The sequence below is a fragment of the Ichthyophthirius multifiliis genome (genome assembly GCF_000220395.1).
Source record: "Ichthyophthirius multifiliis unplaced genomic scaffold scaff_1120509250383, whole genome shotgun sequence".
In the NCBI taxonomy this organism is placed as follows: domain Eukaryota; phylum Ciliophora; class Oligohymenophorea; order Hymenostomatida; genus Ichthyophthirius; species Ichthyophthirius multifiliis.
The window spans coordinates 1-21,940 of record NW_004086795.1 but is presented as its reverse complement, the minus strand read 5'-3'; the positions used below and the strand labels follow the sequence as shown (position 1 = coordinate 21,940).

The following is a 21,940-nucleotide window of genomic DNA, read 5'->3' as shown; positions in this document are numbered from 1 at the left end:
TTGAAAAATAAAAGCATTAAATTACTAATGAGAATAAAGAAGTATTTTTTTATTTTAAAAAAACATATGTATATTGTATATTTTTATTTTTTTAATAAAAGATAAGTATATTATTAAATGAAAGTTAGATTAAAAATGAAGAAATTATTAGATAAATTGAAATTGAAAGATTAAAAATTTTAGAATTAAATAATAAAGTACATAATAATAAATACATATCGATAGCTGAAAATGTAATAATTTATTATGGAAATCTTTATAAATTATTTTTTTATTTTTATTTAGAAATAAAATAATAAAATTAAAAATGATTATTTCTTATAATAAAAAATAGCTGCAAACTATATATATGAAAGAAGATTATTAGTAGAAAAAAAAAATATTAATTTTTAGAATATTTTTTAACTTTTATTTTAATAAAAAAGGAAAATCAAAAAATAATATTTAATTCAAAAGCTGTCGATGCAACTAAAATAGATAAATGAAATTTTTTAATATTTTTTTTTAAATAAAAAACATTTAATTAATTAAAATTAATTAAAATATAAATTGGTTATATAATCTATATATTGATTCGAAACATTATTATTTTTATTTTTAATAAATATTCTTGAATAATTAATGTATTTTAATTTACTTAAATTTATAAAAACTTTTATTTATAATCTCATTAACATATATAAATATTAATTATTCAATTATACAAATTTATAGAAAAATATATTTTCAAGAAACATAAATAATTAATAAAAATAAAATTAGCTTTGCTAATTTTTTTAAAAATTAACAAAAAGGTGCATTGAATACTTAAAAATAAAAAAAAGAATGTAAAAATATTTTTTAATTATTTGAAAAATATAAAATATTTAAAAAAGAATATTAAAAAAAAACAATAAATAAAATAAATTTTAATAAATCATTCTTGAAAAAACCAGGAAATCGCATTAAAATTATTTAAATAACAATCATTAATTGTATTATAAATATTTATATCTTAAATTTTATGCTAAATAAGATTTTTTAAATAAACAAATAATTAAAATACATTAAATTTGAAGTTCTATCATATAAATTCAACTGGCTTCTGTATAATAATATTAATAGTTTTTTTAATCTTTTATATATCATAAAATTAGCTAGTATAATTAAGCATTTTATATATAAGCAAATAAATAAAAACTTCCATTTTAAAAAGTATTTTTTATAAATAATTCTTCTTGTAATAATATTGTCAGCCGGCTGAAATTTAAAAAGAAAATTTTATTCCAAAACATTAAATATATATCTACACATGTATTATTATTTGCTGTAGTTAACATTTAGTAATATGGAATTGTATCTATTCTTTAAATAAAGCAGGTATATATAAATATATATGTAAAAAAACTATAAATAAATATATGTAAATAAACTTAAAATAAATAGGCTAATAAGACAACACTTTTCCATAAATTAAATATGACACCAATATTTAAAACTTACATATTTTTATGCTTCAATTTGTGCTAAGGACATTAAAAATTATATTATGTATATAAATTTATAATTTTATTTTAATCGAATTATTACCTCTTAAAGTTAAGGGATACTAATTAGTATAATATAGAATTTACTTATGTAAAATTAGAGAAAAATAAGGCAAATTTATTGATAATTATACTCTATGTGTACTTATGGGATTATATTAATGTATATTTATAACTATCACTTTAACTAGAAAAGCAAACTTGAAATCCGCTTAGATTAAATTAGAGACTTTAGTGGTCTTTTTTAGGAATCTGTTCCAATTTATTATGCGAAATAACACATATTATATTTTAGTATGCGGTATTGAAATTTCTTTTTATTTAAAGCATAATATATTATATTAGAAACCTATATTAAAAATTAAATTACTTTTAATAATTTATATGTAAAAATTACATTTATAAAAGTGCTTGTAATTTAAAAAAAATTAAATAATAATAAAAAAATTTAAAGATTTTTAAAACTGGACGGACCTTAATTTTATTTAAAACCTGAAATACATTTTTTTTATAGCAATTGTGTTCTCTTTTTTCGTGCACCAGTGGATTTTTAAATTTATATATAAGTTAAGAAATAGTATGCTTTTCAGAAACTAATTAAAGTATTATTAAAATTGATTTGATATTTAAAAAACAAATAAGTAATGATAAATAATATTAAGACGTGTAGTAATTATTTCAAAAATTATTTTAATCGAAATTAAAAGTAAATTTAATAATTATATATCAAATAAATAATCTAAATAAATGTGTAATATAAAACACTGTAAAAATAATAGTTAATTATAAATCTAATAAAATAAAAAAGTATTAATATATATATTAATTAAAAAAAATTATAAAATGTAATAAAAATAAAATATTTATATTAATATAATAATAATATTAATCTATATATTTTTGTGTTTTAATTTTTATATTATTTGTTTCTGTATATTTTTTATAATTAATATATTCAAGGAATAAATTTTTCTAGATATTTAATTTATATAATTATTATTTTATTAAATATTAATAAATATATATTTATTAAAATATAAATAAATATTTTTTATTTTATATATTAAAAAATAATTCTTTGAATAACTTTTTAATTTTTGAAATGAAAATAAAAGTATAAACAAAATAAAAGAAAAAAAAAAATATCATAAAAAAATAATAATAATAATAATATATAAAAAAATATGAATTATTCATATAAAAGATATTGGGAACCTTCCACTCCCTAACTCTTAACAATTTCTCTTTCAGTAAACTCCTTATCCACAGCTATTACTTATCCTATAGAATTTATTAAGACACGCGTATAAATTCGTTCTGAAGGCATAGGTAATCGTAATAAGAATTTATATACTGGCATAAATCCAAATAAAGTATTTCGTCAAATTCATGAGACTGGAAACGGCATGAGAAGCTTTATCATGGTTTCGAGTCTCATTAGTTAGTAGATTAAGCTATATTTTCATAAGAAATTATTTATATAAGTCTATTTATGATTAATATAAACCCAAGAAACCCCATAATGATTTAAGTCATAGAGAAAAAGGAGTAATTTCCGGTATAGCAGGTGGTTTTGCTGCTTTATTGACAACCCCTGCTGAATTAATTAATACTAGAATGATTGCAGATGGCGGTAGATTGAAAGAAATGAGATTTAATTACACTGGCTTATTGAATGGCCTTCAATAAGTACTTTAATAAGAAGGCTTATCTGGCATTTTCAAAGGAGGTTTCGCCAATATACTGAGAGCAATAGTCCTTAATATCAGTTTAACAGGTCCTTATGACTATCTACAAGAAAAAATGTGGATTACTTTCGGTGATATGGCCTGGCTTAAATGGGTGGCACTTATGTGGGCTAGTTTCTGGGCTACAGCATTTACTTTACCATTTGATAATATAAAAACTAGGCTACAAAATTAACATATAAACCCTGAATTTAATAGACTTAATTATAATGGATGGGTTAATGCGGTTTAATAAGTAATTATTGTTGAAGGAATTTAAGGATTTCATATGGGATTTTTCCCTTTTTATGCCAGAACTTTTATTTATGGGTGGACTACTGTTTTCCTAACGGATAAAATCACTAGATAGCTTAAGTAATAGGCAGGTTTAAAGGAATGGTAAATTTGAGAAGGAAAAGTATTTTTTTATTTTATTTTAGTAAAAATAAAAAATAAAAAATATAATAATATTAAATAAATTTATATAAAAAATAAAATAAGGAAATCATTTTATTTTTATTTTTTTAAATTAATATTATATTATAATTTTTTTTTATATAGTATTTAAATTACAAAAGAAATGAATTATAGATTAATTATAATAAATATAGTTTTTCTAAATAAACATAAAGTTCAAACTTGTTTTTTATAAAGTTAAATAAAAAAATGATTATTTTAAATAAATAAAAAATATAATTGTAATTATCAAGTAAAAATTCAATTTTAATCGTAATTATTACTATTCTTTAATGTTTTATTATTATTCAAGCTTTAATCTAAATTCAAATTTTTACTTTTTTAATTTTATTTTAAATATCCCATATGGCCATATTATTATTAAATATATCAATATCAATTTAATTAAATAAATAAACTCCTTTATTTGGTCCTTAAACAAGATTTAAATAATGTTAGCTTTTCGAATTATTAATACTCTAAGGTAAAAAGGAATAGGCTTAACTAATTTCTTTATCGTATTTACTATCATGTGCATATGTATTAAGCCTTTATTTTTTCAAAAAATCTTCATTATTCGGTCTATAAAAGTTGAAGTTAGAATTTTCTGCATTTTATTATTTTTAGTTTGCTGCTTTTGAGAAGTTTTCCTTATTATTTTATATTTTATATTTATATTTCTAGTAATTATAATGATTAGAATTATAATTATTAGAACTTGTTTTAGTTGACTAGGGTATAGGTGGATTATTATTTTTAAAAAAAATATTATAACAATAATCTTTTATATTTTATTATTTCTTTCCTTTTTTTAAATTATTTAATTATTCACCAATATTATTATTATTATTAATAATATAATTTTGTTGTTATTTAATTAATTCTCGACATTTATAAACATTTGTAAATTAACTCTATGAACGAATTCTCGAAGGCGAATTATTTTCATTCTTGTTTATTTTGCTTTATTAATATTAAAAATAAGCATTTTATATTCTATTTTTTTAAGCGTCTTCATTTTTTATTTATTCGAATATAAAGGTTAATGATTTCGAATATTAACTTGATGATGTATAATTTTGTTAATCATTTTTTATAAATTTAACATCTATAATCTTATCAAAGTTTTAGAAGAAAAAGTCTGCTTCTTTTATACTTGTTTTATAAATAAGATTATTCATTTATTAATTGATATTTTAGCTTTAAATTTACTTTTATTTAATAAAGAAAAATAAATTAAATAGATTTTTATTTTTTACTATTGAATCTGATGTAGTAGTAATATGTTAAAGTATTTTTTCTTGATTTATGTATTTACATTTACTTATTATATCTTTAGTTTTTTGATTTTTTATTCTATGTTTAAATTCGTATTTATTCGCGATGTTTTGGAATATTAAAAATTTAAAGAATAATCTTTATTTGGCATATTTTTATTTTCCATATATATGTATATTTCAAATGAAATATTTTTTAACAAACTAAAAATTTACAAATCAATTTTTAATTAAAAAAATAAAATAATTAATATAATAAAAAAAATTAATAATATAATTATTATTATAGAATAGATTTAACAATATAATATTTTATAAATTTTATTATATAATAAAATAAGATAAATAAATATTGGAATTTTATTAAAATTATTTATAATCAAACTTTTTATAAATAAATTTTCTTTATTTATATAATATTTTAGAATTAATATATTTAATTAAATATAATTTATATTTATTTTTTAGACATTTATTCTTGAAATATATATTAAAAAGAAAATTAACTGTATATATTTATATTTTTTGTGGTTTTTTTATTTATTGCAAAACCAAAAAATCAATTTTTCCCACAATAAACAAATGTAATTTAATTTATAATATAAATAATGAACCTTGCAAAGAAATATATTTTCGAAATTAAAAAGTTTTTTTTTATTTATTTGGTGATAAAAAGTCATTTAAATATTTAAATATTTTACTTGTTTATAAATAAAAAAAATCTTATATATTTTATATTTTAAATATAATATATTTTAAATTTATTATATATATATATATATTTATATTTTTAAATTTGATTTATATTTTCAATTTATCCTTTTCATTTTTCTTTTTTTATATATAATATTTTTTCATTGAAAAATAAAAAAAATATTAAAAAAAAAATAAAAAAATAAAATAAAAAAAAAATAAAAAAGACATAAAAAAATAAAAATAAATAAAAAAATGTTAGATAAAAATTAAAAATCAAGTGAAATAGATATAGACGTTGATAATATTATAGAAAAGCTTTTAATATGCAGGGAATATAAGCCTGGTAAATAAGCTAATATAACAGAGTAAGAAATTAGAGGATTATGTATTAAATCAAGGGAAATATTTAATTCATAGCCTATTTTACTTGAACTTGAAGCACCTTTAAAGATTTGTGGTATTTTTTACACAAAAAAAAAATACCAAAAAATAAATTTATTCAAAAGGTGATATTCATGGATAATATTATGATTTACTCAGACTTTTCTAATATGGACAATGTAATTAATTTATAGCAAAATATATATTAATAGTAATCATATATACAGGAGATTTTTTAATAAAAATATTTTCAAATTTCATATATTTTTTTAAAATATTCTTTTAAAAAATCTTATTAAAATTTATAAATATTTTTTTTTATTTAAACACATCTTTTTTTTTAATTTTTAAAACAAAAATTAAATTTAAACTTGTTTTTTTTCAATATTTATTTATATATTTATATTTTATTTTTTTATTTAAAAAAGATCCTCCTGAAACAAACTATTTATTTTTGTAAGAGAAAAAAAATATATATATAAACATAAAATAAAATAAAAAAGGGGTGACTATGTTGATAGAGGAAAATAAAGTTTAGAAACAATTGCATTATTACTTGCATATAAAATAAAATACCCTGAAAATTTTTTTTTATTAAGAGGAAATCATGAATGTGCTTCAATTAATAGAATATATGGATTTTATGATGAATGTAAACAAAAAACTATAAAAATAATAAAATATACAAAAGGTAAAAGAAGATATAATATAAAACTATGGAAAACATTCACAGATTGCTTTAATTGTTTACCAGTAGCAGCTGTAATAGACGATAAAATATTTTGCATGCACGGCGGTTTGTCTCCTGAATTAACAAATCTTGAGTAAATTCGTAGAATAATAAGACCTACTGATGTACCTGATACAGGTAAAAAAAAAAAACTATATATATAAAACATTATAAATTTGAAGGTTTATTATGTGATTTATTATGGAGTGATCCTGATAAAGATGTATAGGGATGGGCTGAAAACGAAAGAGGTGTTTCATATGTATTTAGTCCTGAAATAGTGTCTGTTTTTCTAAAAAAACATGAACTTGATTTGATTTGTAGAGCACATTAGGTTGTAGAAGATGGATATGAATTTTTTGCAAAAAGATAACTAGTAACATTATTTTCGGCACCGAATTATTGCGGAGAATTCGATAATGCGGGTGCTATGATGACTGTGGATGAATAATTAATGTGCTCTTTTTAAATTTTAAAACCGGCGGATGCTAAGATGTAAAACGAGGCTATGGGATAAAATAAATTTAAGGTAAAATTTTATTTTTTTTATTTATTGGTATTTTTATTTTATAGTGAGAAAAGAATTTGTATATAAAAAGATTTTTTTTTATTTGTGTTTTTTTTTTATGTTTTTTTTTTTATAAAATAGAAATTAAGAAAATTTATATTATTTATATATGCTTTTATATATATATATTTATATATATTATTTTTATATATATAATTAATTAAATTTTTACATATAAATTTAATAATACTAAAAAGAATGAATTCTAAATTTAAATAAAACTTAATATATTTCTAATCATTAAATATATTTATTATTTAAAATAAAAAATATGAAAAATATATTTAAAAACTAAATCTTTGAAAATTTAAATTATAAACATTGACTAATATATGATTTAAACAAATAAATTAAATAATTTAAGTTAAAAAAAAAAGTAAATAATTAGTCTATAAATTAATAAAAAAAAAAAAAATATAGAAAATAATAAAAAAATATATAATAAAAATTAATTGATATATAAAATATGATATATATATATATTTTAATATAATATATATATATATATATATATATATATAATAAATATATATATTATATATTTTATAAATAATCATACATTATAATTAATATTTATAATTATTATAAATATATAATATTATATAATTTTTTTTTTTTTATATTCAAACGATAAAAGTAAAAGTTTTTTCTCTTTAATATAAGTATATATTATTTATAAATATTATAAATGATTAATGTATAAGTAAATAATTATTTTTAAAAAAATAATATTTTTTATTTATCAATTAAATTGAAATTTAAAGTACTTTCTTTTTACACTTGTAAACAAATATAGTGTAACAATCTATAATAATAAAATAAAACAAAAAATCATATTTTTATATAAAAGGTTAACCTGACATATTAGAAGATAAACTTAAACTATACATAAAATTAATTTAATATTAACCTTAATTAACAAAAACATATAAAAAAATAATATTAAAAATAAATTGATATTAAACCTAAAAAACTATTTAAATATATATTAAACATTAACGAAAACAAAAGCCAATAATTTAATGTTTTTTTTCGCATATAAAATTTTACTAATTCTTTTTTTAAAAGTGCGAGACTTTTCTTAACCTTTTAAAAAATTAAAACTAATTTTAAATATATTTTTGTATTCCTTATTTATATGTTAAATAATATGGCTTTTTAAATAGGAATTTTGGTTTATATAATACTCTAATGATACTTAGAGTATATCTATTTGTAATTATATAAATTTAATATCTATTTAAAAATTAAAAGAAACTGTTCATTAATATAAGATAATTGACAAATATTCCCCTCTATAGAAATATGATTTATTTAGGCTCTAAAAATAGTCTCTGTAACAGAATATAAAAAAAATATGCTCCTTGTTTCAAAATAGCCAACTTATCATTTTCTATGGGGCTAAATATTACAGAAATAGCCAAAAAAACGGCTGATATATGCTTATATAATAACTGCTTGCTTTTCAAGAAGCAATATATATACTAAAATTAAAAAGTTTTTGATCTTCTAACTCAATTTGAACATCTTAGGATTCACTATTTGCCTTTTAGGCCAACTTTATTTAGGATAAAGTTCATTAAATAGTACTTATAAAATTTGGATTAACATTTTTATAGAAACTTTTATTAGTATAGTTTTAGTGATTATTAGTTTAATTTTTAATATATTTTTTGGGTAAATTGTTTTATATTTTGAATTAATTAAGAATATTATATAGCTTTTTTATTGTATTTATTTTCTTTATTTAGTATTCTATATTATTCTTTCGAAAATAATTATTCGGATGTATTTCATTTAAATATTTTTTGGTATTTATTTTATATAATGCTAGATTAAAGGTTGCATTCAAATATTTATTTTAGCAACTAAATCGCATTCAAATTGAGCCAAATATTAAATAATTTAAAAGATAATAAAGAAATACAAATTATAAAAAATATAAATATAAAAAACAAAAATATATATATATACAAAAATAATCATATAAATATATAATTAGTAAAAAATAAATAGAATATATATAAGATGTATTTTTAAATTAATAAAATTTAAGTAAATCATATTAAATAAAATAAATATAATAACCATATATATATATATAATTATATAAAATAAATTTTTATTTCTAACATAAATATATAAAATAATGAATATAAGTAAATAATTATGTCAAATTCATCCAAATTAAAGTTTAGAAATAGTATGTTTAGTCCCGAAATGTTAATTTAATGGCTTAATATGTTAAATATGCTAAAAACTGAACATTAATCGCATTATTTTATTTCTTCTTAAATTTTTATACAAAAATATATAGAAACCTACAAATTAATTTCTTTGTAAGAAAATTTCGAAACCTAAATATAAAATATGAAAAACTTACAAGAAAAAATAATAAGCACATTAAATATATTAAGCAATTAAATACAAGACTAAATAAGAAATACTACCTAACAAATCCAAATAATATTTCAAAACGACCTTATTTCAATTGAAAATCTAAAATAAATCGAAGAAAGATACTCTTGCATATTAAATAACTAAAATTTAACAAAAATTACTATTTTAGAACTACTTTCAAGACTAGAAATTTCATTTGAAAATAATTCTTTTAATTTTTTCCGAAGAAACGAATCCTATTTTTAATAAATAGATAAAAAATTATAAAATTATTAAATTATAACTGATATAGAATCAAAAGAATCATTCAAGATATAAGCGAATATATAATAATATTTAACAAGCATATATAATTTACTATAATAAAATAAATAGTAAAATTATATTTTAAACAACTAATAAGAATAAACTTAAAATTTTTCAAACATATAAAAATAAGAAAATTAAATTAAATATAATACACCATAAAGAACATTAAACGAAAATTGGAAATTAAACTAAAATAGTAATAATAAACCTTAAAAAACATTAAATGAAAAAGAAAAATAACAATAATATTCTAAAATTTTTAAAATAAGTAATAATAATTCTAATTAATATATTTAAACATCTAAAACACAATAAAATGAACCATTATAATCTTAATTATAAGCATAAATGTAAATTTATATATATAAATTTTTGATTATATATATATAAATATTTATTTTTTTAAAAAATTCGAAAAATATGGATAATATATTTATTTTTTATTAAGTTTAATAAAAAAAAGTAAAATAAATAAAAATATATATATATATATATATATTATATTATTATATACAATTTTTATTTATTTTTTATTAAAATTCATTTAAATAATAATTATAATCTTTATTTTATAAAATTATATATTTTTTTATAATATTTTAAGTAATATATATATATATTAGTATTTAGAAGCTACATTAAGGTCCTATTAAAGATTTAATATTTCTAGACGAAGATAAACTAGTTACCTGTAGTGTTGATAAGACAATTAAAATATGGGCAAAAAGTCCATAAATAAAACTTCTTTTGACTCTAAATGGTCATGAAAGTGCGATTTTGGCTCTATCTTATAATTAAAATACTCGAACATTAGCAAGTGTATGTGAATCTAATATAATAAAAATATGGAAACCAGCTCCTTAATGGTAGTGTGTTTAAAATCTAAAAGGACACAATGAATTAGTCAAAAACTTACTTTTTTTAAATGACTCTGATTTTTTTTCATGTGGATATGATAATAATATAAAAATATGGGATTTAGAAAAAGGTATTTTAGTGAAAAGTCTTGTTTCTATAAATATGTATAAACCTTCTTATATGTAAAATTTAGGCAAAAAATGTCTTTTTGTAGCCTATGAGAGGTTCATATGTGCCTGGGACTTACGAAATTTTCAAATATTTAAAAAAGTTTAGGCACATTAAGGAATTATAAATAAAATAATAATTTAAAATGATAATATATTGATTAGTTTTGGTGATGATTGTCTCATAAAAATTTGGGGAGTTTAAAATTTAAATCTTATTAATGTGATTAAAGAAGATTTTTGTATATATGATATCTTTGGAATAGAGAATTTCAATATTCTTATATGTAGTAATGGTAAACAAGGAAAAATTTCAGTTTGGAATATAAAAAATTATAATAAATTAAAAGATATACAATAAGAAAATTCTAATTCTAAAAATAATAAGATATTATATGATATCTAAACAAATATTATTTATACAGTAAATGATAATGCCTAAATATAGTAGATAGAATTATATTGAAAATTATATATATAATATATATATATATATATATATTTTATAAATTATATAAATAACTTATATAATTATATCATTATATAGATTTTTAATAAAAAAAATTATATTTTAAGAAATTATTTTTATAACTATCATAACTACAAATACTATTACTATTACTATTAAAATTACTATTACAATTACTATTACAATTACTATTACAATTACTATTATTACTATAAATAATATTATTACTATTATTATTATATTATTATTATTATTATTATTATCATTATTATTTTTATTATCATTTTTTTATTAATTTTTATTATATTATATATAATTAATTTATTAAGTTTAATTATTATTATTTAAACAATTTATATTACAATAATTTACTTATTTTTTTTTTAAAAAAAAAATTATAATTTTCTTTTTATTATCATTATTTTAACTTTATTATAAATTCTTATGATTACTATATTCTTTTTTTAATTCATTTTCTTATTTTTTTAATTTATTATTACTATTTTAATTTAAAAAATTAATTTCTTTTTAATTATCAAAGTTAAAATTTATATAAAACTTTTCATTCATATCTTATTAACTTTCTTAATTCTTTTTATTGAGTATTTCTCTTAACATATATTATTATTTTTAAATTTAAAAAGAAGGCAATTTTAATTCTTATTTATTTTATTTATTTTTATTATTTCTATATCTTCTTTCACTAAGAAAAATATTAGAATTATCTTTTTAAATTTCATTTTAAATTAAACGTTTTTTCAAAAAAGTATTTTTAAATTTAATTTATTCTTCAAGTTTTTATTTATTACAAATTTCATTTAAAAATTAATTACAAGATAATTAACTTTTTAATTAAATATTAATTTTTTAAACTTTGTTCTTATTAATCTATGTATTTTTTTTAATATAATCCATTTTATTATAAAGTTTTTTAAAAAAATAATTAGATTAATTAAATTTATTATTTATTTCGTTTGTATTCATTTTATTTAATTTTATGATTTTATAAAAAAACATATTAAAATAAAAAATAATATATAAAATAAAATTAATAATGATAATTAAATAATTAAATAAAGAGATTTAAATATTAGAATAAAAATAAATAATATAATAATAATATTAATAATTATATTAATTAAATTAACCATAATAATATTAAATAAAATAATATAATTCCATTTTATTAATTCTATTATTTAGTTATATTTTTATTGTTATTTTTTATATTTTAACTTTTATTTTTACATTCTTTTTTAATCGCTTTAATATAAGCTTATAATCAATGTCTACTTTAATGCTTTTAAAAATTTATATATAATGTCTTTTAAAGCCATTACTTTATGTTAGTTGTCAATAAATTTAATTATTCACATATTTATTTTAAAACATATATTTCTTATTCATAATTATTCTAAGAATACAAACATCTTTTTATCTATTTATTCATGTTTAATAGTTTTAATTTTTCTTTTTTATAATAAAATTCATTAATAATTTACTTTAACCAGGATAATTTATGCTCTATTTATTTTTAATTCATATTTGCCAGCCATAATATTTTTGTTAATAATTTTATTTTACAAATCTATTTTGATACAAAAGAATGAAATTTCATAAATTTTATTAATTTTTATAAATTTACATATCTTACATTTTTTAATGAATATCAATTATATTATTTATGCTATTTTTTTTTAATCTATTTATTCCATTATAGATATTTAGTTTTAAAATAAATTTCCGTTTTCCTAGTGATTAAAAGCTTTTACATAAGTACTCCATTATCCTGGTAAAGTAAATTTTTGGTTCCAAAAACCACCATATTTTGCTATTATCTTTACTATTTCGTTTTTATAACCTGTTTTTTTCAAATAGGGTATATCAGGATGAAACATATCTGTTAAATCGTAATAATTATAGTCTTTTAAACATTCGTATGCTTAAAAAAGTGAATATATTGGATATTAAAGGGTTTCTTATATGAGAAAGTATATAAAGAATAGCGATATAATTTTTTTTTTTAAATAAATAATAATATATAATTTTATAGACGACATTATATTGTTTAATATTATTTTTTATTTAAAAAAATCATAAAATTTTTAAGTTCTTTTAAATAATTAATTTTATATAATATTTTATTTATTAAACTTAAAAAAAATTACTTTATTTAAAAAAAACATTTTAAATTACTTTTTTCAAAACAAAAAAAAATTAAATTAATATTTTATTTTTTTTAGAAAAAATACAAAAAAAGGGGGAATCTAAATATTAGGCCAATCTAAATTTAAACTAAAAAAAAATAAAAAACAAAAGAAATTTAAAAAAAGCATAAAAAATAAATATGATTTAATATAAATCAAACCAAAAAATAAGTATAGATTCCGACGAATCATCGCAATTTTTAGATCACTAAAACAGTAATATAATCGAAAGTTAATACGAAAAAAAGCAAAAGAAAAATCCCCGTAATTACTCTTCTTTAAAAAGTGCATAGTCTCATCCTAACTAAATATAAACATTATATTGTTTAAATTACTGGAGAGGTAGAGTAAAAAATAAAAACATATATACACATATTTATATATATAAATATATATTTATATAAATATATATATATATTAGAAAACAATTAAAAATTTCTAAATAAAAAAAACATAATACTCCAAAAAGATGAAGCGAGTTTAGAATGTTATGTTATGCTTGCTTAAGGTTTAAAAAAATCTCGTCATTTACAAAATTTAATACTTTCCGGTTGTGATCTTCATCCTTATTTATTTATGGAAATTGCCTATAGTTTGACTATAAATAAGAGTATAAAATACTTAGATTTATCTAGTTGTAATTTAAATTCATTTATGTTGAGTTATTTATTTAAAAGACTCTCTAATAATAAAATAATATAAGAACTAAATTTATATAATAATTAAAATTTTACCTTCTAAACTATTGAAAATCTTATTTAATTTATCCTTAGAAGCTAATAGTCTAAAAGTTAATTAAAAAAATTAAATTTATCACATTGTAATATTGATAATTTATCACTTTCTTTGCTTTGTGCCTCTTTAGCCGAAAATAGTACTTTAATTTCTTTGAATATTTCACTTATGGAATTGAATCCTTTAACATTAATCTGTTTAGCGAAAGGCCTCTCAGAAAATAATACATTAATCGATTTAAATATTTCATATAATAAAATTAAAGAAAATGGTTTGAAATTTTTTGTAGAGAATATTACACCTTGGTCAGTTAGAAATTTAAAATATTTAAATATAGAAGGAAATTAATTAAATTCTTCTTAATTAATTTAATAATTAATGTCCAAATTTGAAAAATCCAAAGTTATTAACCTATCTAAAAATGGAATAAAGAAATTAGATGAAATATTTACAGAAATAAGCACTTAAACAAATAAATAATTACGTAAAATAATATAAATTTAAATATATGAAATTTATAATATATATATATATATATATATATTTATATAATTATAAATATATACATTAAAATATATATATAAATACTATATACATATTTATATTTTAATAGAATAATTAAAATTATCTGGTAATTCATTAAAAGATTTAACAAAATTAAATATATTTCATACTTTAACACATTTAGATTTAAGTAATAATAAAATAGGTTTTAAAGGTGCAAATTAAATAGCTTAAATTCTTCGGTAGAATCCTAAATGGACACATTTATGTTTAGACCGAAACTACATAAAATCGGAAGGTTTTAACGTTATAATATACGCCTTAAGGGATAACTTAAACCTTAATAGTCTATCCATTGCTTATAATAACCTAGATGGCGAAAGTATAATATGTATAATAGTAAATCATGATGCTTTATCATTAGAACACTTAGATATAACTGGTAATAGAATCCATTATAGCATAGTATTTATTTTTTTAAAATTAATGAACAACTGTCGCTTAAAGAGTATTCGTTTTTGCGATTTAGACAACGATACTTTAGGTGAATATTCTCACGAAGCTAAATTTTCTTTAAACTGTGAATATTTACAAGAACTTGATTTTTCAGGAAATGAGTATATTTCTTGTGCTGTAATATATTCTTTATAAGCTAGATTTAATAAACTAGAAATATTAAATTTAAAAGGATGCTCGCCTTTACATGAAGAAGATTTAATAAATTTAGGTCATTTTATAAAAAGAAATGATTATTTAAGAAATTTAAACTTGCGAGGTTTAAAAATAGGAAAACTGAAATAAAAAGTAATTAAAAATTTTGCTGAAATTATAAAATAAAACACAAGTTTAAAAAATATTAATTTATCCAAAAATAAACTAGCATATAAAGAAGATAATCTATAAGAAATTTTAACTAATATAGGATAAAGTAGTAACCTAGAAATTTTAGATATTTCTTAAAATGGAATTACACAAACTCATAGACAGATAGTTTAGAAAATGCTTGTTGCTTGTAAAAATTTGAAATGTTTGAAAATAGGAAATAATTAAATTTAATTAGAAAGTTTAATTTGTTTAGATTTTGATGATTAATGGGACCTTTTCTTTAAAAACAAATACTAATAATAATAATAATAACAATAATAATAGTAATAACAAAAATAATAATAAAAATAATTTTAATAATATATCTAAATAGATAAAAAAAAAAACTCAATTATTGAAAGTTGTGCAAGTATTTTAACCTAAAACGTGCAATAATCCCAATCTTAATAATTATTTTTAATTTAGCTTCAATAATAGAGTACTCCATTAAATAAAAAACAGTAATTCTTTTAATAATATAAAAAAAAAATGGCTTTAAACTAAATGGAAAATATGAATGATATTTTACATATTCATGCCAGGAATATAAACCTTTAAAATGTAAAACTAAAAGCCGATGATTTAAGAGTTCTAGGTCGTTTATTATATGAAGGCGAAGTAATATAAGAACTGGATTTATCTAATAATTTTGATTTTAACAATGTAAATGCAGTTACTTATAATAAATGTAAATATGTAAACACATTAAATTTATGTAAATAATTTTTTAGAAATTAAGATTTTACTTCTTATATATTTTAAAATGGATAATATTTGTAACAAATAATTATAAAAAACTGTATATTTACTTACTAATCTATAAATAATTTTTATTGTGCTTTAAAATAATTAATAAAATTTAATTCTTTAAGAATTTTCGATGCTGAAAATATGTTAACATTATAAGAAAATATTTGTGAATTAATACCTATTTTAGCAAGATTTTAAAGCATAGAAATTCTTAAATTAAAGCATATTCTTTTTAACGAAAAATTTTGTATAAACCTGATGCATTTACTTTAAAATACAAAAGCTTTAAAATTAATTGACTTAAGTTATAATACATTTTCCTAGATTGAATTTGAATATATATTGAAAGGTTTTTTATAAAATAATAGTATTCATAATTATATTTTATAATAACTAAAAATTCCTTAATAATCTTTTGAAAAGCTATTTTAGTGTTTATATGAATAAGAAAAAAAGCATTTTAAATTTGCAGATTTTTCCTCTAATCTACTTTCAGAACGAGCCTTAAAAAAGCTTGGCGAAATGATCAAAAATTCACATTCTTTGAAATTTTTTACTTTTGGTTAATAACTAGTAAATAAAAATTCCAAAAGAATCAGAAACAAAGATGCTGAAAACAAAAGCACAAATTAAATTTTAGCAGAATAAATATAAAACTCATTCACTCCAATCTAAAATTTCGAAATATTTCTTAACTTAGCCTGCACATCCAGATCACTCCGTCATCTCGATTTAAATGATTGTAATTTAAAAGAAGATCATATTAAAATTCTCGTCAAAATAATGTGTACAGGCGATTGCTTTATAAAATCTTTAAACATCCCGAACAATTCTATAAACGAAGATGCTTCAAAGCAAATAAGTTTTTTACTGCAAAACAACAAATATATCTCTGAATTAAATATAAGCAACTGTAATCTAAGTACCATATCATATTAATATATATGCACAGGAATTGAATTAAGTCCCAAACTCCGATGTTTGGATGTTAGTAATAATAAAGATGGGGATTAATTTTGTTATCATTTAAGTACTTCCTTTTCTAGAAAAGATTTGAAATCTAATTTGAAATTTTTATTCATTAATAATTTAAGTATAGGCTATTTGGGAAATAACTATTTAAAATAAGTTTATAAATTTCAGACAAATATTTTTATAATAAATAATTGGTAAGGAATAGATAATGAATTAGCCACTTTTATAATTAATTCTTATGTCAAAATATATGCTAAATATACTTTCATTCCAGGACTAATACCAAGCTATTTAAGAAAATTAAGTATTACAGAATCTTATATAGACGACAATTTTTTGATTGATTTTGCAAAACAATTCCATTCATTTAAACTTTTGAAAGAAATAAATTTATCTAATAACCCTAAAATAACATCTATTGGTAAAATCCATCTTTTTATAAATTTATTTGATATTCGTTCTGATAATTTACATATATCAAATATTTAAATAGACAATAAGCAATAAATTGCTAATTTACTTGATTGTGGAATATTTTAGTATTTTTTATGGCATTTAAATAACAAATACAAAAATATAAAATTCATCAAAAGTCTTTTTGCGAAAATCATATGTAACGAATATTTAAATAACACTCAATTTTAAATGAACTATGGCTTTAATAATAACATCCAAAAATAGAAAATACCTAAAAGTTATAATTTTGCTCTTTTTTTACATCTTATTTAATTTATATTACCTTATATACCTCTTTTTGCCTTTTTTTTTTAAACAGACATTTTTTCAATTTAAATATAAAATATTTTTGCCCTATCTACTATTATATTTGCTTTTATTGTATCAGGTTTGGAATTAATTCTTGTAAACCTAGAAAAGAAAAAAACTACTCTTTTATTTCAAAGTGACGTTTTTTATTCGAATAACTGGAAAAGATATTAAAAACTATAAGGATTATATCTCCTAACCTTCAGTTTTATAGAAAGATACGATACGTTTGCTGATATACTCCTCACAGTTAATTTTTTCGAGAAAAAATTACAAACATTATGGGTAGTATCCATAATAGTAGTAATATTTAAGTTTTTATTTAAACTAATATTATTCATTTACTACATTCATAAACAATACACAGTATACAAAGGTGAAGAATTAAGTTCTTGTCTATAAAACATATATAAAATTACCGTTTCTTAAGGTTTTTATTTAGCTGAAAATTACACGAATATATTTTCTCCTTCAGATTCAATAAAAATAACTTCGAAAATTTAAATAAATTTCAAAAGTTTTATATATTTAATTATTTTCTTATTTTAAACGGTTCCTTTGTTTGCACTATATGTATTTTTTTTAATTTCTTATCCTCAACTCAGAAATGCTTTATATGGTGTAACAAAATCTTTAATTTAAATATTCTTTTATTTATTTTCAGCACTTTTTTGTAAACCTTCTTAAATCTCACAAAGTTATTTCGACGAAGCTCTTATTACTTGGTAATGTAAAAAAACCTTGATAAATTTAATATAAGTGCTAAAAAATAAAGCTATTAAGAGTCACAAATGTAAAGGAATAATTATTCTAATTTAAGATGTTTACTTAATAATAATTTCCTTAAAGACGATATTTAAATTAGACCAACAACTAAGCCTTATGAATTAAGTTTTATAAATGATTAAAAAAACTAATATGTATAAAGACAATAGTAATTATCATTATTTATATAAATATTATTTACCTATATATATATATAAGTATTATTTATAATATATTTCTTTTATTTGTAAAATGAAGTGACATATGGAGGTGAAGAAAATATAACTCTAGATAATAATGAAGAAGAAAAAATATAAGAAGTATATGCTGATAATAGCAAAAAAAGTAAATATGCCTAAAATGCTAAAAAATAATAAATCTTCGAAAAAGATGAAGAATATGAAGAAAAATCAAATTTAACTTAAAATAGTTTAATAGGTATATTTTAATAATATATGTGTAGGTTTTAAATATAAATTATAATTTTTTATATATTTTATTAGAAGAATACGATAATTAACGATAATAATTTAAAATAAATGTTAGATCTCCTAAATTTATTTAAAATTTAAGTATTTAGTTAAACAAATGATATATATTTAATATTTTCATATGTATATATTAAATTTCTTATTTGAATATATATTAATAAAAAACTAAATTAAACAAAGATTTGTTTAATTTATTAATTAATTAAAAAAATTAAATATAAAAAAAAACAATAATTATAAATTTTTAATAATAAAAAAATATTAACTAGAATAATTTAATATTATCATATATATATATATATATTATAAATAAAAATAAAAATTATTATATTGAATATAAGTTGAATATTCAAAATTTAATTTAAATAAATATTTTACTTTTTTTTTTGAAAGTATTATTTTTATAGTTATAGTTATTTATGAATTTAATAATAAAAAATAAATAAAGAAAAAAAAAGTAAATATTCAATAAAATAATATATAAAAACAATAAAAATAAAGCAATTTATAATTTCTTTTTATTTCAAAAAAAATATAATTCTTATATTAAAACAAATTAAATTATAGAAGGACAAAAATTATGTCAATTTAAAAAATAAAAAAGCTTTAATAATATGCATTCGTATATTTGATTATAGGAATAATAATTTTTATTTATTTTACAAATTTGAAACTAATATGGATTGACAGAAAGCCTAGTAAAAAATAAATAAAAAAAAACTAAAAAAAAAACTAAAAATATTAGGTAGTTTCCTTAAAATATTTTATCTCATAATATTTAATTTTTTCGCTTTTATGTTATTTTGGTCTTTATTAACCACAATGTTTACTGACCCCGTATTATTTTTAACAAAAAGTTAAAAATCTATAATATATATATATAAAAAATATAGGGAAGAGTTCCTTTATATTGGGGATATTTTTTAGAAGATCCTGAACATAAAAAAAGGCGATATTGTTTAATTTGTCATATATTCAAACCAGAAAGAACTCATCATTGTTCAGCCTGTAATAGATGTGTGTTAAATATGGACCATCATTGCTCATGGTTAAATACATGTATAGGATTTTCGAACAGGAAATATTTTATGTTATTATTATTTTATGTAAATATTACAACATGGATATCACTTTTTGGGATGATAGGGGAAATAATAAATATAATAATTGCATTTAAGGTATAATTTTATATTTTTAAATAATATAAATAAAAAAAGGATCTATTGATGGGGAATTCTATAAAAAATGAAAATTGGTTTAAAGATTTTATAATAGTTATTGCATTTGCACTTGATGTGACAGCAATAATTGTTATAGGAATATTTTTTAAATTTCATTTAGAATTATTATTTTCAAATACAACAACTATCGAAAATTTAGATAAAAAAAGATAAAACACATACACAAATAATAATAATGTATATATTAATATTAATAATAATAAATATTTTTAAAAAAATATAAATAAAAAAGTATGATATAGGTAAATATTATAATTTTGTTTAAGTTTTTGGAGTAAATTGGGCATATTGGCCATTTCCAATAATAACAGAAGGAGGTATTAAAATTCATAGAAAATATAAATAAAAATTAAAAAATTAAATTATAAATTATAAAAATAAATAATAATATAAAAAAAAGCGAAACCATGCGGTGATGGAATTTTATGGCCTTAAATAAATTAAATATAGATATAATAATAAAATTAAATAATAATAATAATAATAATAATAATAATAATAATAATAAATATAATAGTAAAATATAATAAATATTTTAATATAAAAAAAAATATATAAATAGTAAAACAGAAACATTTCATAATTTTAACAATTAAATAACACCATAAAAAAATAGTAGCGCTGTTACAACTTAAAAAATGTAAAACAGTGATAATTTTTAAGATATAAAATAAAGTATAAATTAAATATATTTATGTTATAATAACTATTATATATTTTTAAAATAATAATATTTAATTATTATAAATGTTTACTATATTTTCTAAATATATTTATATTATATTTGTTTTTAAACATTTTTATATTAAAAAAGTTATTGATGAAAATATAAATAGTTCTTAAAACATATAATATTTATATAGTAACTAATAAAGAAATTAAAACATTTTAAGTAGCATTCCAGTTATAAGCAATTAATATAATTAAATATAATCCAATAGTGTTTTAAAAAATAATAGTTAATTTATTTATAATAACAAATAATAAGTTTTTTATAACAACTAATTTTGAATAAAAAGAAATATATTAAAGATAATATATATATATATATGATATATATTAATATATATATATATATA

At 17.1% G+C, this 21,940-nt stretch overlaps 4 protein-coding genes across 4 annotated transcripts, besides 46 other annotated features; all 4 read left to right on the top strand. All coding sequences in view use genetic code 6, as the record gives it.

Moving 5' to 3' along the window:
* Positions 1–42: 42 nt before the first annotated feature.
* Positions 43–112: a microsatellite.
* Positions 113–188: 76 nt separating this feature from the next.
* Positions 189–218: a microsatellite.
* Positions 219–1,360: 1,142 nt separating this feature from the next.
* Positions 1,361–1,413: a microsatellite.
* Positions 1,365–1,424: a microsatellite.
* A 516-nt stretch (positions 1,425–1,940) lies between these two features.
* Positions 1,941–1,979: a microsatellite.
* A 359-nt stretch (positions 1,980–2,338) lies between these two features.
* Positions 2,339–2,413: a microsatellite.
* Positions 2,414–2,515: 102 nt separating this feature from the next.
* Positions 2,516–2,582: a microsatellite.
* Positions 2,534–2,599: a microsatellite.
* Positions 2,600–2,964: 365 nt separating this feature from the next.
* Positions 2,965–3,855, top strand: IMG5_070060 (mitochondrial 2-oxoglutarate malate carrier, putative). Its single transcript, XM_004036745.1, has 2 exons — positions 2,965–3,671; positions 3,815–3,855. Exon 1 carries the CDS (start codon positions 3,144–3,146, stop codon positions 3,660–3,662), a length of 519 nt encoding a protein of 172 aa, XP_004036793.1. The 5' UTR covers positions 2,965–3,143; the 3' UTR covers positions 3,663–3,671; positions 3,815–3,855.
* A 539-nt stretch (positions 3,856–4,394) lies between these two features.
* Positions 4,395–4,426: a microsatellite.
* Positions 4,427–5,212: 786 nt separating this feature from the next.
* Positions 5,213–5,264: a microsatellite.
* Positions 5,214–5,257: a microsatellite.
* Positions 5,265–5,704: 440 nt separating the features above from the next.
* Positions 5,705–5,782: a microsatellite.
* Positions 5,711–5,777: a microsatellite.
* Positions 5,718–5,804: a microsatellite.
* Positions 5,805–5,846: 42 nt separating this feature from the next.
* Positions 5,847–5,936: a microsatellite.
* Positions 5,865–5,935: a microsatellite.
* Positions 5,935–7,458, top strand: IMG5_070050 (serine threonine protein, putative; the record flags this gene model as incomplete). The annotated part of the gene is made up of 7 exons (XM_004036744.1): positions 5,935–6,139; positions 6,189–6,242; positions 6,492–6,519; positions 6,567–6,715; positions 6,755–6,931; positions 6,976–7,322; positions 7,367–7,458. The coding sequence occupies 7 exons, from the start codon at positions 5,935–5,937 to the stop codon at positions 7,367–7,369; spliced, it is 963 nt and encodes a 320-aa protein (XP_004036792.1). The 3' UTR covers positions 7,370–7,458.
* Positions 7,394–7,435: a microsatellite.
* Positions 7,396–7,432: a microsatellite.
* Positions 7,459–7,795: 337 nt separating the features above from the next.
* Positions 7,796–7,902: a microsatellite.
* Positions 7,817–7,903: a microsatellite.
* Positions 7,817–7,968: a microsatellite.
* Positions 7,969–9,276: 1,308 nt separating this feature from the next.
* Positions 9,277–9,326: a microsatellite.
* A 1,221-nt stretch (positions 9,327–10,547) lies between these two features.
* Positions 10,548–10,583: a microsatellite.
* A 35-nt stretch (positions 10,584–10,618) lies between these two features.
* Positions 10,619–10,667: a microsatellite.
* Positions 10,668–11,565: 898 nt separating this feature from the next.
* Positions 11,566–11,597: a microsatellite.
* Positions 11,567–11,616: a microsatellite.
* An 86-nt stretch (positions 11,617–11,702) lies between these two features.
* Positions 11,703–11,770: a microsatellite.
* Positions 11,703–11,837: a microsatellite.
* Positions 11,761–11,909: a microsatellite.
* Positions 11,910–12,569: 660 nt separating this feature from the next.
* Positions 12,570–12,612: a microsatellite.
* Positions 12,580–12,618: a microsatellite.
* Positions 12,611–12,663: a microsatellite.
* Positions 12,611–12,696: a microsatellite.
* Positions 12,649–12,741: a microsatellite.
* Positions 12,742–12,767: 26 nt separating this feature from the next.
* Positions 12,768–12,810: a microsatellite.
* Positions 12,811–14,133: 1,323 nt separating this feature from the next.
* Positions 14,134–14,189: a microsatellite.
* A 77-nt stretch (positions 14,190–14,266) lies between these two features.
* IMG5_070040 (leucine rich repeat protein) lies at positions 14,267–19,390 on the top strand (the record flags this gene model as incomplete). The annotated part of the gene is made up of 3 exons (XM_004036743.1): positions 14,267–14,990; positions 15,120–16,158; positions 16,417–19,390. The coding sequence occupies 3 exons, from the start codon at positions 14,267–14,269 to the stop codon at positions 19,388–19,390; spliced, it is 4,737 nt and encodes a 1,578-aa protein (XP_004036791.1).
* Positions 14,455–14,501: a microsatellite.
* Positions 14,994–15,053: a microsatellite.
* Positions 14,994–15,085: a microsatellite.
* Positions 15,023–15,111: a microsatellite.
* Positions 16,125–16,197: a microsatellite.
* Positions 16,131–16,180: a microsatellite.
* A 674-nt stretch (positions 19,391–20,064) lies between the features above and the next one.
* IMG5_070030 (hypothetical protein) lies at positions 20,065–21,038 on the top strand (the record flags this gene model as incomplete). Its single annotated transcript, XM_004036742.1, has 5 exons — positions 20,065–20,120; positions 20,188–20,318; positions 20,366–20,457; positions 20,514–20,798; positions 20,838–21,038. Coding segments are annotated over exons 2-5 (696 nt in total), but the record flags the coding sequence as incomplete, so codon positions are not given.
* Positions 20,320–20,359: a microsatellite.
* Positions 21,039–21,194: 156 nt separating the features above from the next.
* Positions 21,195–21,257: a microsatellite.
* Positions 21,258–21,313: 56 nt separating this feature from the next.
* Positions 21,314–21,391: a microsatellite.
* A 505-nt stretch (positions 21,392–21,896) lies between these two features.
* Positions 21,897–21,940: a microsatellite.